This window comes from Haemorhous mexicanus, chromosome Z (assembly GCF_027477595.1).
Source record: "Haemorhous mexicanus isolate bHaeMex1 chromosome Z, bHaeMex1.pri, whole genome shotgun sequence".
NCBI classification, from domain to species: Eukaryota; Metazoa; Chordata; class Aves; order Passeriformes; family Fringillidae; genus Haemorhous; species Haemorhous mexicanus.
Window position 1 is genome coordinate 12,591,651 of NC_082381.1, and position 16,652 is coordinate 12,608,302.

The 16,652-nt window shown below is 34.3% G+C and overlaps 1 protein-coding gene across 11 annotated transcripts in view; it reads right to left on the minus strand.

Annotated features, from left to right (window-relative positions):
- MEF2C (myocyte enhancer factor 2C) overlaps positions 1 to 16,652 on the minus strand; it is a 171,955-nt gene that overhangs the window by 88,364 nt on the left and 66,939 nt on the right. For all 11 annotated transcript variants that reach the window (XM_059837181.1, XM_059837183.1, XM_059837184.1 and 8 more), the window contains one exon: positions 14,060 to 14,263. In XM_059837181.1, the coding sequence (XP_059693164.1) occupies positions 14,060 to 14,263 (204 nt within the window). The remainder of the gene's footprint in view (positions 1 to 14,059; positions 14,264 to 16,652) is intronic.

The following is a 16,652-nucleotide window of genomic DNA, read 5'->3' on the forward strand; positions in this document are numbered from 1 at the left end:
CCAGACTGATTTTAGTGGGCTCAGCCTTTCACATAGGAACTTACACTAGTGAAAGGGACCAAGAGTGTCCTAAATAACTAAAATTTCAGTTCAATAATGCTAGAAATCCCTTTCCGGGCCAAGGGCCATATATAAACCATGAGTATACAAGAATTTTCTTCTTTCCAGATCAGAATTGCAAAATTTTGGTCCTAGAATCTATAGAGAGGTTTGCAGTCCTGAGGTTTGTCTAGATTTCTCAACATTGTGAAATTTTGAAATAAACTGCAGGAAAGCTTACTTACACTGATTCCAAAGTCAGCAAGATTTGTTTTTTTCCCTGGGTATGGTAGATCACAAGACCCCAAATAAAATAGCAGTAGCAGGAATTGATGAGAACTTCTTTTATTTCTGCCACTCATTAGGTCATGGAGATCAGTAGGAGGCAGACTTAACTTCAGAACTTTTAGGTTTAGTCAGGTATTTTATGCCATTGCCCTTCATGAAGAAGGAAGTGGAATTAAGAACATTTTTACCAGGAAAAAGACTGTACAGGAGTAGGTGAATTTGTCAGATTCATTAATGGGAAAGGAGTGAAAAAGTTAATCTGTGGAACAAACAAGAGAATTTTCTATAACCCTTGGGATCCAATGTGTCATCTCAAGTCCAAGCCAAGAAACATCTTCCTTGTTCAGGATACAATTGTGAATCTCTCATGAGTATTACTATCAGATGGGTTTAGTCCTAATAATGCATATTATTGAAAAAGGTAATTTTAGAATTGTAATTTTATATTTACATATATGTAGCTATCTATAGGGGTCCTAACTGTTCAGGGGTTCTTCTAGTGTAGCTGATTAATAAGAACCCCTGCCTCTTCCTGCCCCCCAACTGGAAAGCTATAAATAAAAATGTGTCCAGGAAAGTGAAATTACAGCACTTGGTTCTAAGCCCCCTTGGAACAAGCAATTTTTCAAGTGTCAGGGTAGGAAAATGGTCAATGAGCAATGTTATTTCTTGCTATGAACTTATACTAAAACCATAAAGAGTAGTCCACACCCTGATGCAATTGTCTTGTTGCAAAGAAGGGGCTTGTGACAGGAAAGGACTATGGAATAGATCCAGTAAATGGTTTAGGGACATAAAAAGCTCAGTTTGGCAATATCTACTATTTAGGCACCTGATCGTCACAGGGAATTAGCAGTATGTTAGGATCTGAGGCATGGAAGAGTTTGGTGCTACAGAACAGGATCCAAACCTAGCAGTATGCGACAGAATTGTGAATGACCCAGAGCAAGCAAATGGGTTTTCAAAAATCCTATGCATCAGATGCTTATCCAGGTCTACAGAGATGCCTTCACCCACATTCCTGCTGGGCATTCAGGTATTGACTGAAGCATACTAACACCTACAGGCAACTTTTCATATACTTGAAGAAGACACTCTTTTCTTAAGAAAACTTTTCTGTTCCTGATTTTTTCTACATAATAGCTAGTGGCTAGAAATATGCTAACTTGAAACACAGGTTCTATTTCTTTGATCTGAATAGGCTCAAGCCTATTGTTCCCTCTACTCCTAGAAGGGATAGATTTACTTAGCTTCCTATGCTCTAGATAGTTCTAGATAGTTAAACATATATATAATTCACTGTAATATTTGGCATTTGTGTATTAAAAAATGCACAATTTGTTCAGTCAGAGAAACAGAACATGAAAGCAGAGTTCTTTGACTTGTAACAGCATTTTTGTTTGAGGAAAACCTGTTGAAATTATTTGGGTCTTAAACTGGGACTGGGAAAGACTGACAACTTTGACCCACATTGGGTCAATACTTTTTAAGCACAGTAGAGGCCCCTAGTAATGTTGAAGGTCAAATAACAGTTTGTCCACAATGTTCATGTGCCTCCAGATGAGGTTTTTGGACAAATGACGATTGCCACTTTGTAAGGCAAGTTTAGATACTTCTGCAAAACATTATGAGATATAGGATGGAAAGTACTGAGCATAATTATGAGCTTTTATTCATGAGTTAAACAATACACGTGGGTCATAAAGATTTATGTCTAGGGTAGCAAGCTTCTTTTCAGACAGTTTACAGAAATGTAGTTCAGATACTAAGGCACTGGCACCTGCCGGAAGGAATCCATAAAGTTTCCATTTTAGTGATATATGTTTAAACATGTTAGAAGCATGTAATAACCAATCCTTGGATTATAAAAATGAAAGGAAAATTCTTATGTTTTTTCACTTTTCATGTTGCAGCCATGGTTATGTTGTAGGAAGCTAAATATTTAAACGAGACATTCCATTTGGTACTGCTTCTTTGTCAAGATCTTGCTCTCTTTTGAACCAATCTCCAGCAGCTGTATTGTTTAAACTACTTTTATTGATTCTTATAATTTGCTTTCTTTGAAGAGTCTGTGTGCAATAACACTTGATTTAAAAAAACTTACTTGAACAACCCAAAGTAAAATGCATAATTTATATAATTCTGCAATATAATTGTCTATAGATCACACAGGATGATATAAATAAATGAGTTTGAAATTTTTTTAATCCAAGCATATCCAATGTATCACAGATTTTTACTTTTTACATCTCTGTCTTTCACACAAATAATAACTGTCTAGAACATACATCATGCAACTTTTTTAAATAGCTTTTACTTCTTTGTTAATGGCAACCATATATAGAAATATCCGTGGCAAAACTAAGAAAGGAAAACTCAGCCATCTAAAGTTTTTGGTTTAGAGGTTGCTTCTTAAAGAAAATGTTGACTGAAGCTGTTTTAGTGGAACTTTTCTAATGCAATGAAGAATTGTTATTTAAGATTTAACAACATTTAACAGCTCTGGACTATGGACCTTGATTCAAAGCTCACTATAGACTTGTGATTATTAAAAATGTAGAACAACAGAGCATATGTCTATTTGAGGCTTTATAGCCCTTCAAATTTGGTAACTCACAATAATTTCATTTGTCTTATATGAAAAGACTCATAGAGGCCTCTCTGGATTCAGAGCAAACAGGGTCTAATCAATATCATGTACAAGGACGGATACAAATTTTATACTACACAAATAAATAATTAATTTTTAGTTTCTTACTGTAACAAGGAAGACAAGTCAGCATATTTTAAAGTTTAACAGAACTTTCACCAGAGCTATGAAAACTGTGGAAAGGCATTTCACAAAGATAGTGTTATCAATGCGCAGTCTAGGGAAGGAGAGGAATGCAGGTATTTTGCTTCATGCAAATGACATGGGTAAGGTGAGCAGAAAATTTAAGATATTGGCTCCCTAGCAGAAGAGTGAAGTTGGCAAAAAGCCAGGATTGGACTGACTTTTCATCCCTATTCTCTTTGGCGATGAAGTTCCTCTTGCAGAGTGCCAGTGTTTCTCAGGGAATTCATGATTCTGTGGCAGGGAGTTTTACTTCTGAGAATAGATATAAACGCTACTCATGGTAGGAATTATTGAGGCCCCAGGTCTGTCAGACCTTACTGGGTGACAGACACTGGGACTGCTTCAGGAAAAGAGCCATGATTCTGCAGAGATTTGCAGGAGGATTCAATTTTCTTCTTGTGAGAAGCTTCAGCGTCTGAAAGGTGACTTCCATAAATCTTCCATAAATAATTTTTGTTTTCAAAAATAAGACCTATTCTAGTATTTCTTATCACAAAAAGAGGCAGCATCCATAGAAAGTTACATCTAGCTTAAAAACAGTAACAAGGCAGATGTGAATTTTGTCAGAACACTCACATTGACATCTCTAGGTTTTAATGAGGGACCTAATAAAACCTGCATAGTGGGCTTTGCATAGGAGAATTTTTTGACTTCTAATACTATAAGGCTCTTTTAACCTTATGAATGGTAGCTTAGAGCCCGTATCTGGAAACATTTGTATATCAAAAAAACACTTGTTCATGTGTAAGCATATGAAGAATCATGCACCACGTAACTGATTTTGCTAGAAACTCAGCATTGCATAATCTTCAATACTGATTTAACAAGGAACAGTTAGGAGCTTATGGGAAACCAATGAAACAAAGTCTTGGGGGGAAAAGAGGGCAAGGTCAGTAATTTGCATTACGGATAGTTGTGAGGTAAGAGAATATGTAGTATTTTTACATTTGTCATTATTACTACTGTGTGCAAATCTGGATAAATAACCACATTTTGTATTCGCCTTACAAAGCAGGGACATTTTAATTATGAAAATTAAAAATGGGCTTGCTCACAAAAGCCTTTGTGTCTGGAACACAGCTGTAAGTAGCTCACTATCTAGGTTGAAAATGGTAATGCAGGGTAGTGTGTCCTATTTTTCTGTGCTTGAAGTGAAGATACAATAGTAGAATTCAGCCTTGGTAGTTACTAATACACCACACAGACACAATAACACCCTGTGTACTGCATAAAGGAATCACTTGTGGCCTGCCTCCATTTACAAGGAGCAGAGGGGGCCAACATGCAAGAAGACAAAATGCTTTACAAGGGGAGGGAGACCAGAAGAGTTGATGTACCCAAATACAAGGACCTTGATTCTTTTTAGAGTGATTTAAGTCCCTTTCCATCAATTATCATCCTTTGTCTCCAGAGTCTTATCACAAGCAGCACTACAGGAACTGAACAAAACAATGCTCAGGCTCAAATAACCCTGTGAACTGCACTGACATTTCCACACCCTGTTGCTGCATTTGACCAAGTTACTCAGGTTAAAAAAAACAACCAAAAACAAAATGCAAAATTCTGTACAAAACAACAACACACATTCTTGTTCTAAATAACATGCTCAGCCCTTCCTGGTGTTTCTTCTCTGTAGTACTGCTGATATCTCACACTGCAATACTGCTATGGATATGAAAAACTGCAATACAGAAGAAGATTGACTTTCTCTAATTTGACAGCTTTTCAAGTGAAAAGTTCCTGCTTTCCAGGCTTCTCAACACGTTTATTTTTGAGTAAATTAGATCCTGTCCTTTTCTATTCCAATCTTCCACAGTCTTTTGGTGAAATTTGAGTTTCAGAACAATTACAGATTAAAAAATGTATATATCTGCAGAAATGCTCTGAAACTATGATTTAATTTTTTAGTGAAATAAATAATGTCTATCAATTCATTTTTACTACTCTGAATCAGAATAATAAATTTTTCTTTCTTATTGATATGTGAAGTTTTGAGGGCACATGAAATCATTGAAAAACATCTATTTGTTTCATTCATTCATGCTAGAAATGTGACATTTCATGGTAATTCTTGACAGAACACTGCAGTCATTGCTTGTCTTAAAATAAAGTAAAAAACATGTGGAAAGTAAAAAAAAAAAAAAAGGACCTTAGGAAAGTCAGATGTTTTTGACAGTAACTTAGCTTCTGTGAAACAAAGTCTTGTATTTCAGAAAGCGTTTATGATTCATGAGGAAAAAAAAGTGTATCCTTGGTCTAAAACATTTATTGGCACATAGGAGTCTGAGGAGAGCAAGTCAGGCCTGTGGTTTCTTTGAAACCGCTTTATCATCGCCTGCATTCTCAAAAGGATCAGTGAATGGAGCTGGATTACTCACCCTTCTATTCCATGCCTATTCTTCTCCATTTTCCTTGGCAAGACTGAGTGGCAAGCTATTTTTAGTGAGATAGTGTTCTATTTTTAGACAAATAGCAGTTAAGACACATTGTTAGGAAAAAAAATTTTAAAAAGAAAAACAGAGGGAGGAGGGAACAAGGTTTTCCATCTCATATTGTGAAGCAAGCCCTTCAACCTGTAACTTCAGGTATTTCAGCTGCTTCCAGTCTTGGAAAAATAAAGAAAATTTGGAGTACAGGGATTTAAAAATAAACCTACCCTCTGGCAAACAGACCAAAATACAACAAGCTGTTACTATGTGATACAGTGATTACAAAAGCAACAAATGTTTCTCACTGTCTAGATTGGGATATAACTTTGGAGCTATTGAGGTCTGAGAATATTACACAGACATGTAAGATATTTCCAGCTCCTTAGCCAGATATTTTGGAGAAAGAAAGAGTGATCTGTGAAATAGACCTTGCTCTAAGAAATAGAGCTTTAGGATTCCAGTTTGGCAAAAAAAGAGAAAGAACAAAAAATTGGAACATGTTTATATTCTGCACATATTTTTCACTTTCATCATTTCAGCATTTTTGCAACAATTAATCCAAAAAATTTACTATGTTATTAAAATATTTTAGAAACTATTACAAAACAACAAAAGAATAAGAAAAAAAAAATTACATGATCCTCAAAAAGGTTAAAACAGGACATCCTGATCACCCCTAAATGCACTCAAAAAAAGCTTCTCATGTACCATGTGCTTCAGAAAAATTAACTTTGGATCTATTTTATTTTTTTCTGTCCCTTCTCTCTTGTTCAACATATGGAAAAGTAGCTCTTAGGTGAGGCTTTTCTTCCATTTGAGATAACATTCAGACTACAAGCTATGTTTCATGTTAACCATGTTAACCAAATCCTTGCCAAAATAAATAATAATGAAAAATTTTCTGGGTTTTTTTTGAGATAAAGCAAAATGAAAAAATTAATTGTGCAACTTTCCCATTGATGTATTTTTTCACATACTGAATTAATTTGAAATATAAGAAATCCTCTATTCTTCTTCTTCTAGATTTCATAGCAACTAAAGTCTCTGACTTATTAAATCCAGAGTAACAAGGAGATGCAGAATTATCAAGGACAGCTTGAAAATAGCCTGGGAGTATGAAGAGTCAAAAATCTCATGAGGATAAGTGGCAAGAAGGGAATAAAATGCTACCTAATGAGTTCAGTAGAAGGACTACTTCGGACACTCTCACTGACTGGAACAGCAGTTCCATTGAGGGACTACTTTGGATACAACAGAATTGTCATACACAGTTTTCCATCGTTGAAATTTTTCTTGTGGTCTTGTAAGAGCTACTATTTACATGAATCCCAAATTGATGGAATAATAAGATTAGGTAAGAATGTCAGCTTTTGTTTAGAAAAGATGTATTTCTAAAGACGTTTTTTCTAAAAAAATGAAATCAAGATTGATAAAATGTACAGACTTGTAAAACTTTTGAAACCAAGATATTTTTCCCTCTGAGATTTTTTTAACCAGTCACATTTAGAAAAAACACAAAAAAAACTTACATGAGGACATTAATTTACAGACACATTTTTCAAATTGTGTTCAATTTCAAATTAATTGGCAAACAAAGACCTAAGGAAAAATGCTGAAGATCTTGCATTCAGTCCTTTGGTTCTGTCATACATGATAGTGGCAGTAATGGTTGGGTTTGTATTTTTGAAAAATGAAAAAAGACAAAGACATTTAAAAAGTGTTAGAGTCATCCAAAGGAAATTTTTGGCCAGATGACTCTTTTCAAATGTCTGTCCTGTGAAACTGGTACCACTAGCTGGTTTTTTAGCAACTGGTCTTCAACCAATTTACAAAGGAAATCAATAATGCTATCCCCATTTCAAAGATAGTGAAACCAAAGCATTAAAAGGAAATGTGACTTATCCAAGGTCACAAAACAGTATTTGACAAAGCTATTAATAAAACCAAAGTCTCACGAGTCCTAGTGCAGCACAGTATCCAATACACTATACTGTCTTTAGATCACCCTGAATAACCTTTATTACATACAGGCTTTCTTTCCATACTGTCCCAGTCTTCAGCCCACAGTAGCTGAAAGAGATCCCCTGATTTCAGCAGCTCAAGAGCTGACTTGATGTGTATTTCACAGCTTGTTCATATGCAATATTGTGTTACAATGACAAGAGAAGAAAATACCCTTATTACATTAAACAAGCTACAAGAGTTGCCTTACTTTTCCTAAAAAGAGAACATTTAGAGAGTTATATAGGTTTATTTACTATGATTATACAGATAAGAGTCTTAATTGATATGAAGAGGCTTTCACAATCTAATTAACCTCCTAGCAAGTCATTAGCTCTGTGACCTTTAGAAATAATTGACAGAAGAAAATTTCTTTTCTCGTTATCTCATTCATAACTTCCCCATCAAGAGACTAAACCTAATGTGCTACAGAACCCACAGCACATCTGTGAGGATTGATGGGATAATATGCAGTAAGACCATAAGCAAAACAGGACTGTGGCATTCCTCTCTGGCACAAATATTGCCCATGGCCACCTGACTGCCATTCTCATCAACTCCAGCCTTCAACTGTGATGAAGCTATACTAAGTTTTAACTCATGTCCCTCAAGGAGATTTAAAAGTATGCCAATTAACACGTTGTCGTTGGCCATACTAAAAAAAAATCTTGATTTTCAGTTCAAACTAGCTTTTCTACAAATCTGTGGAAGACTGAATTGCCATCGCTAATTGTATGTTTTCATTAGACACAATAAAAAAATTCTGAATTCCACCACCCTGAAGGTCTTGGCATTACTTTGTTCCTTGCTATCTTAATGTTAAGATCTTTGAAGATCTCTGTGTGTTGTAAAACACAAAGGATGAGCAGGGAGAATTTCACATGTTCAGAACCTCACTTCTTCCTCTTAGGGGAAAATGCAACTGCAAATGGCACACATTTCTTCTGCTACGTTAAGACTGTTCTCCCTCACCAAATACAGAAGTCGACTGGAAAGGGGTAAATACTATGTGGAATGTCAATTCACCAGTAGCTGCTAGAGAATGAACATGTGTGCAAAGCAAGTTAAAAACAAGAACAATGCCAGATGCTCATTATCCATGAAAAATAATCTAAATTGTATAAATTAAAAATGTGACATATTATTGCAAATTAGAACTACTTATCTTTGTTTTGTTTTGTTTTTCCCTGGGAAAACCTGCAACCCCTTCACAATGTCCCTAAAATAATTTACTCCCTAGAATTAATTCTTGATGAAGTCTTCACTATCACTAAAAGCAAGAGTTCACCCAATCCAAGTTTTCCAAACGTACCTAATTTCCATTAGAAAGAAGAGGCAAAAGAGGATGGAGGACCACCAAGTGTAATGGAAAATCAATCCCTAACAGAGTAAGACAATGTATAGATGAAGAACCAGATGAGGTTAAGGTTTTACTGAAGCAGAAAGATATACCAGTATATTGCAGGAGTTGGTATCTTCCTATATGTTAAAATCCATGTTAAGGACCATGAAATCCTTCTAAAACTTGATTAAAAGAAAATTAGAGAGAGAGAGAAAAGAGAGAGAGAGAAATAAAGGAGAAGTTGAAGACATGTACCAGAAAAAGAAAGATCAAAAAAACAGTTATTAGAGATATTTCAGAAAGGACACTGAGCTCACAGAAGAATTTTTTGGAAAGTAATGGAAGTTTTACCTTCATTTAATTTACCTTATTAAGGTAAATATCTTAATTTTGCAAAATTAAGATATTTGCTGGATGATTAGTATTCATGACATAGAACCTCAGTCAGCAAAGAGAGAGATGAATGAAGTCTGTGGTTTGCTTTTTTCTCTACTAATGATTAGTGGTATGGTAAGAGGGAGCTGAGGAGATGGATGAATGCGTGCCTGAAAATGGAAGATAGGGGTGAATTTGAAAGGGCTGACCTAGCAAGGGAACTTGAACTAAAGGTAGTGACCACTGAATCAGCAGATGAAGAGAAGTCAGGTGGAGAAAGAGAGACAATAAAAGCAGCAGGGTCAAACAAATTGATGGATTGGGTGTTTAAAAAGAACTAAAAAATAAAGCAGAGCTTCTAGCAAAATCATTTGTGGAGGAATGGTTTATGAACACAGAGAGCAAGGCTCAGCGTATTAAAGTCAGTATACCAGAAACTGAATGAAAACCAAGAGTCAATCAAAACTCACTAGAGGTCTTCTAAAACTAAGACAGTAGATGATGCTTTGACATGAAATAATGAGAAGGAAAAAGGGACAATTAGATAGAAAACAGGCAGGAAGTTTCACCTTAAATCAGCAACGGCTTGATGACTTAGATGAAGAATCACAACAGACTTCTATAGCATAGTTACACTTTTAATTATATTTGCAGCAAATATTTAATTATTTCCCCATATTCCTGCTCTGAAATCTGTCCCTTTCCATCTAAGGCTGAGGTCTTTCCCGAGCTCCTAAATAGTGATCTTAGAGTGTTATAGAACAAGATTCTTCTTAGTCAGAGAAGTGTGGCAGTGAGATATCACTAAAATAAGTTGTGTTACACCCACTTCTGTTTTATAGAAACAAGGAAAGGATCTGGCCTCATTTCTAATAAATCCAAAGAATACATAATGCATGTGCTTGACTGTTGTAAAATGCTGACATATTTTTCTTTCCCATTTCCTTATTGCCAAAAGTAAGCTATTGCATAGTCTTATCAATCATGCTAGATATATTATTGTTGGAATTTACATACTCTCTTGGAGGTTAGCATAAAGATGAAATGCTATATTTCTCCTCTGAAGTGAATGAACTCACCAGAGTTTCTGCTTTTCCTTAGAAAAATTACTAAATCCAGCAAATAATGTTCACTTTTTAACTGAAAGAAAATTGAATGAATCACTGTGGTATGAATAGTTTGGTGAGTGAGGACATAATGGCTTCAAATTTAAGAATCCAGTTAATGCTAAACAGAGATTCAGAATGAACCTTTTTTTTGGCTGATTTTGTTTTGTTCCCTTTTTTTGTTTGCTTTGTTTGTTTCCCAGAATTAATGCATATCTCCATGTACAATAATTGTCACTGTTGTTTGAAATGAATAAATGTGAGTGTAAAATGCATTTTCTCCTTCATGAGTACATATTGACCTTTATTTGCTCCTGTATGTTGTAGGCATATTTACTGGGTCTTAACTGAAACACATTCACCTGGTAGGCAATTTTTGTGACTTGAAAACTCAAATATATGAAATAGCATGTTAATCAACTTTGTTTTGATGAAGTAACTGGAAACATAATCTCAGTTATATTTATTGCATGTAAATAAAATTTATACATATGTAAATAAAATAAGCGCTATTTTAAATCGTTAAACCAGAAAAACCTCAAACAACAGCAGTAACTGGACTTTACAATTCTCTAACTACTAGCATTCCATTTTTTTATCAAGATAGATTTATTGATAGCATCTATCTCTAAGTTGGGTGGAACCAATTTTCTGTTAAAAAACAGTGTGATGTTTGTTAGACGTATGACCATGTTTTCTTCTTTAGTTGTTACTTTAAGTAACAAGTTATGACCTGAAGACTCACTTTTTCATAAATGCTAAATATAATTAATCCCAGTAATTATATTGAAATAATTTGCTCAATAAAATTAACAACCTTAGCCAGATCTGCATGAAAAATTATATAATTTTTGTATTTGAATAGCAGTGGTTTAACTTAAAAGTAATTAACTACATATTAGAGAGCTGCTCTTTTAATTTTCTTTGAATATAGATAGTTCAAAGAACTTACACCTCATTTAAATGACTGATAAAACAGTTGTACCACAACTTAAAAGTGACTAATAGTCACTAGTTAATATTATGCTGAATGTGAACAGAAATTGGATACTCAATTGAAGACCTTCATATGGTTGACAGGTATATTTCAAATTTTCATCAGTCTGCCTAAAAAAGATTTCTCCCTTGAATACTGTGCAGAAATCTATGACCACAGCTATGCCCTTGTCCTCTGCTGAAATATAGTTATTGAATAGACATTTAGTTGAAAATGCTCAGATTTAATAATATTGTCTTATTCTCAGCTGCTGTTGATTGCTCTGGAAGTCAAGATTAAAAACTTTTACTTGTGAAATCTAGCTGTCTGAAATAGAAAAGAAGATGGATCCCTTACATCCCTTAATAGGGATGTGCTTCCAAGTTTCCTTACAAGGAAAATCTCAATTGTGTGGCAGAGTTATATCCTGTACCTGAAAATATACCCAAACTACAATAAGCGTCCAGCCATTTACCAAAGCTCTATCCTCTACTGCACTTGCAACTGTGATGTTAACTATCCATTAAAGGCATGATAATATGGGATTGTTGTTCAAAACCTACACGCTGGAGAAGGACTCCTTGGATTCTCAAACTGTACCAGTACTGATATAACACCATATCAGTACTGGTTTTTTATGTTACAGGCAAAACATTGAAAAATGTAGCAGAAAGTCAAACTCAGAACTGATAGAGCATTCATTTCATTTGGCCTTTTATGCCTATTTTTCAGTTTAAATAATATTTATTTCAATTATCCACTTTTATATTGTTCCTTTTAGAAAAGTGCAAAGAGTTGCCCACCAAACTTCGGGTATAGCCAGAAAATTACACATGAATGCAAAACTGCTAATCAACCTATCCAAATTGGACTGCTGTTCATGCAGAAAGGGATTTTGTTGGGGCAGTGAGTTCTCCTTCTGAAAATTTCAACATTATTTGAAATTTTAAGATTTCATTTAAGATCCTTGGAAAACCATAGTCCTTATGATAAAAGTATTCATTTATTGCAAAGCAAGCCGTAAATCCCTAAGTGTATTTCCACCTATTTCCACACAAAAGTCTGTAGGAAGAAGAAAAGACATCACAAGAAAATCTTCTGCTAAGAATATTCCAGCCTTTTGCCACTAAAAGAGGAGAGGACTTAATTTTGGGCATTGAATTTGAATTTTTTTGGACTTCCCAGATCTGGGGGGGCCAGAAAGGCTTCATGTTTATACAAAGGATCTGAAGTAAGAGAGGAAAAGAAATGATGGAGACGAGGAAGAAATTATGCACTTAACTCTTATAAATTTTTTCTGCTGTCAGCACCTCACCCTCTTCTAATGGGGGGCAGAATCTGAGGGAAATAGGGAGGGAAGCAAAACAATAACTTCCTAGATTCTGGCATAAGGATAGACAGAGAAGTGATATATAATCCTGTGTGCAGTCTTTGCAAATCTAAGGTGGTGTGACTGTGACTCTGCAATAAGTTTAACAATCTTAATTATGCAGAAATTTTTATCCTCTAAAATATTTTATGTATAAATAACTCACTATCTTACATTCTAGTCTCAAAAACATGACTAACCCTGGCAAAGATTCCAAAAGTCTCAAAGTTGTATTTCAGACAACAGCCAGATAATTCAAAAATCTGAAACTAACTTTATAAAGATCTGGAGTAAACTAAGTATATACATCAACATATTCAGAAGAAAATTTTCACTGACCCTTAGGATAGGTCATCATCTTTCTATTATTATTTAATTGATACCATTAGATCAGTCATGCGCTTTAAAAAAAGAAATTGTCTAGGTCACATAACCCATTTTTTTAGATATCTGTCTAAGATATGAGTGCTTTGTTAATAACAACAAAATCATTGAAGGCTTTATGTATTTTGCATAGGTTGAATCCAAATGTGATTGCAATGTACACTGACTTTTCTAAGAAAATTAGAAGTTCAATTTTAAAATTTTAAATTTAAATTAATAATTTTCAGTAATTGTAAATAAAAAATTGCTCCTTATAATTAAAACAGAAACAAAAAAAAAAAAACCCAGTGTTTCTAGCATTCTGACACTATTGCTTTGATATTGTCAGTAAAATATTATGGTAACAATATTCTGTGTGAGTAGCTGATATATTTTTACTGTGCAGATTGTAAATCAACTTTTCTTTTGCATTTTATTAGACACCCTCTGTAAACAATCAAAAAGCTAAGAAAAGCAGTCAAATTCCACCAAAAAATGCCTCTAAATCTTCTTCCACATCTTTTACAATGTATTCTTAATTCCGTCTGGACAGACAATATTATAGTTTTTTGATTGTGGAGACAAAGTTTGCAATGTCTTCCAAAGAGCCTCTCCCTGGAAGAGACTAGGAGACAAGCAGGAGATTCAGCTGGTAGGTAGTGGTCAAGGCATGGAGAGAATTAATGCAACAAAGTGACAAAGCAGCACAGAAACCTGGAAAATAGGGAGCCAGAAATCCATTTGCAGAAGTTCCTGCAAGACTCAGAAGGATAAAATGCTCACAAAAGATGTGGATTTCCTGAAGCTTTGGCTTCGTCACCTCCAATGCCCAAGCCAATACACCACTATCTTGTTCTGCTCTCCTGCAGCTATGTCACTTGAAGGTATAATCCACTTGGAGTACCTCCATCTCAGAGCAAAACACAAAGTCTTACCTCAACAATATCTGAATTTGTTCGGCTCTCATGTGGCTCATTATACTCCGTATATTTCAGCAACACTTTGTCCATATCAGTGCTGGCATACTGGAACAGTTTGTTGGTACTGTTGAAGATGATTAGAGCAATCTCACAGTCACACAGAACACTAAGCTCATAAGCCTTCTTCATTAACCCAAATTTCCTCTTTGTAAAAGTCACCTGGAAAGAAAAGCAAAAAAGGTCCATCACAAAACCACAAGTTGCTCTCTGTAGTCTTTCTCCTTTTTTTTGGAGCTATAATGTCTGTGTGCTTTGTCTTTGAATTGACATGCTCAGAAAACAAATCAATAAACATAAAAGAGTTCCAAAATAGAATATATATATATGTGTGTGTTGTATGTATTACACAAGGGAGAAATACCTAATTATCATTGCATGAAACTTGAGAAACAGGTAAGGACCATGGGGTATTTTCATTTACTGGTGCTATGAAGTGTCGATACTGCAACTTTAATTTTTAAATTCAGATATCCTTTGAATGGCATACATCTTTCCAATCAACATTTGCAAAATGCACTTCAGATGAGCAGCTGTAAATATTTTGAACAAGTGCAGACAATTCTGTTTTTTTTCAATTGACTTTGATTTCAAGCCTTCCAACTCCTGCTAGCTTTGAAGCAAAGAAATTATTTCATTAGCATTTAACCATTGCAAAAGAGATACATTGCTCATATAAACACACTCTTTTGAAGAAATATCTAGTGTGAAAAAAATGGCACTCATGAGAAAAGAGAATTATAAAACATGAAAAAAGAAAATATCTGGTCAGCAGCCTTTGAAACAAAATCTTTTCTGAACACCCACATGATGTTTTATTTCATTTCAAGCCATATACTTAGGAATATGAACTGGCATTTTTAGTACAAAGGGCTGTAGGTCATACTATATAGGAAAGAAATAGGGATGTCCTTGCAAGTTCTCAGTAGGCCAGCCCCTACATTATGCAAAATCCAGGCAGTATGAAAATTATAATTATTCTCTTCAAAACCATAATTTTCCACAGGGATTGTCTTGACAATAAAAGACCTGCACATCAAACAATTTTTTTATCTGCTTTTCTGCACTAGGTTACAAATTTCAGTTAGATATGTGACTTGAAATACTAAACTACTAAGAGTTGTTTAAGCTAATTGTATGCTTGAATTTTTCTCCTCTGTTTCTTCATATTGTGCAATTTCTGTTTCATACTTTTCATTGACTGGAATTTTTAAGAAAAAAAGGTTTTGATAAGCCTATAATCAATTGAATTTAACACAAAGGTACTTGGTATGTCAAGGATAGGCACACAACCAAGTTTATTGGTCTGCTGATTCTACATTTGTTGCTACCATCCCTTATATATCCACAAACAGTGGCACCTCTGCACATAAATGCTGTGGCAAGGAGATTTGTCTGTCTGAGATTCATATGGCTAGCGTTTTAAGTTGTTAAACTTCGTGTCACACTTGTCACAAGTTAATGCTAAGTGCAGACCCAGACTACCTTAAAATCCCAGCATGTCAGGCCAAAGAAAATGTAACTTTTTAAGCATTGCTAATCCCTATTTGTTAGGTTCTCTCAGAAAGATGAGGCTTTGTGTCCACACTGTGAATGCTTTTTCACACAATTGGATACCGAATGTTATTATTTTTATTTTAATTTCAATAATTTTGACTTCTGTCAACATACTGTTAAGAAAAGATGGATGGCCATTGAACACAATTATTCAAGCATTTAAAGAAACCACTTTCTACAGCACTAGTCTCAAGTATGCATAATTTATAGTTCTTTCTAAATTTGTTTATCATGGCTTTTGATATTTGGTGTGAATAATGACATAAGTAACAAAACTTCACTCAATTTTTAAATAATAATAATAATAATAATAATAATAATAATAATAATAATAGTAATAATAATCCCCTTGTCTTCAAAATATTCCTTTAATGGTTTCTCTGGTTATAGAAAAATGCAATGAAATGCTTGAAAGATACACACATATATGGTTTTTTATATATATATATATATATATATATATATATATATATATATATATATATATATATATATATATATATATATAAAAGCTCATTTTAGAAATAACTAGTGATACAGAAAATAAAACGTACCAATTCAACATATTTTTCTGCATCTAACATGCTTTTCAGTCAACTTTTTGACCACAGTGCTGTAGGTGGAGTATCTCTGCATTTAGCGTGCTTTTAATTCAAGTCCACCCAAGAAGAAAAATATCCTTAAAGCCACTGTTTGTGTTTACTGTTAGGAAAAACTCCTTAATATTTTGAAAAACCACCTGGCTGCGCTGCACAGGAGATACTTCATTCATAATACTTATCACCAGAATGATACTGGTTAGAGTTATACTTTATGGACAGTGAAAAAAACCCACAATAATCTAGATATATAATAATAATCTCGATCTTCATTTTCTCTTTCTTTAATACATAATCATAATTGCTCTGAATTTTATATAGTTTTAATTTCTTGATCTTCCTGTATTATCTTCCTAATATTTTCTAAATTGCCCAGATGATGCCTTCTGTAACTG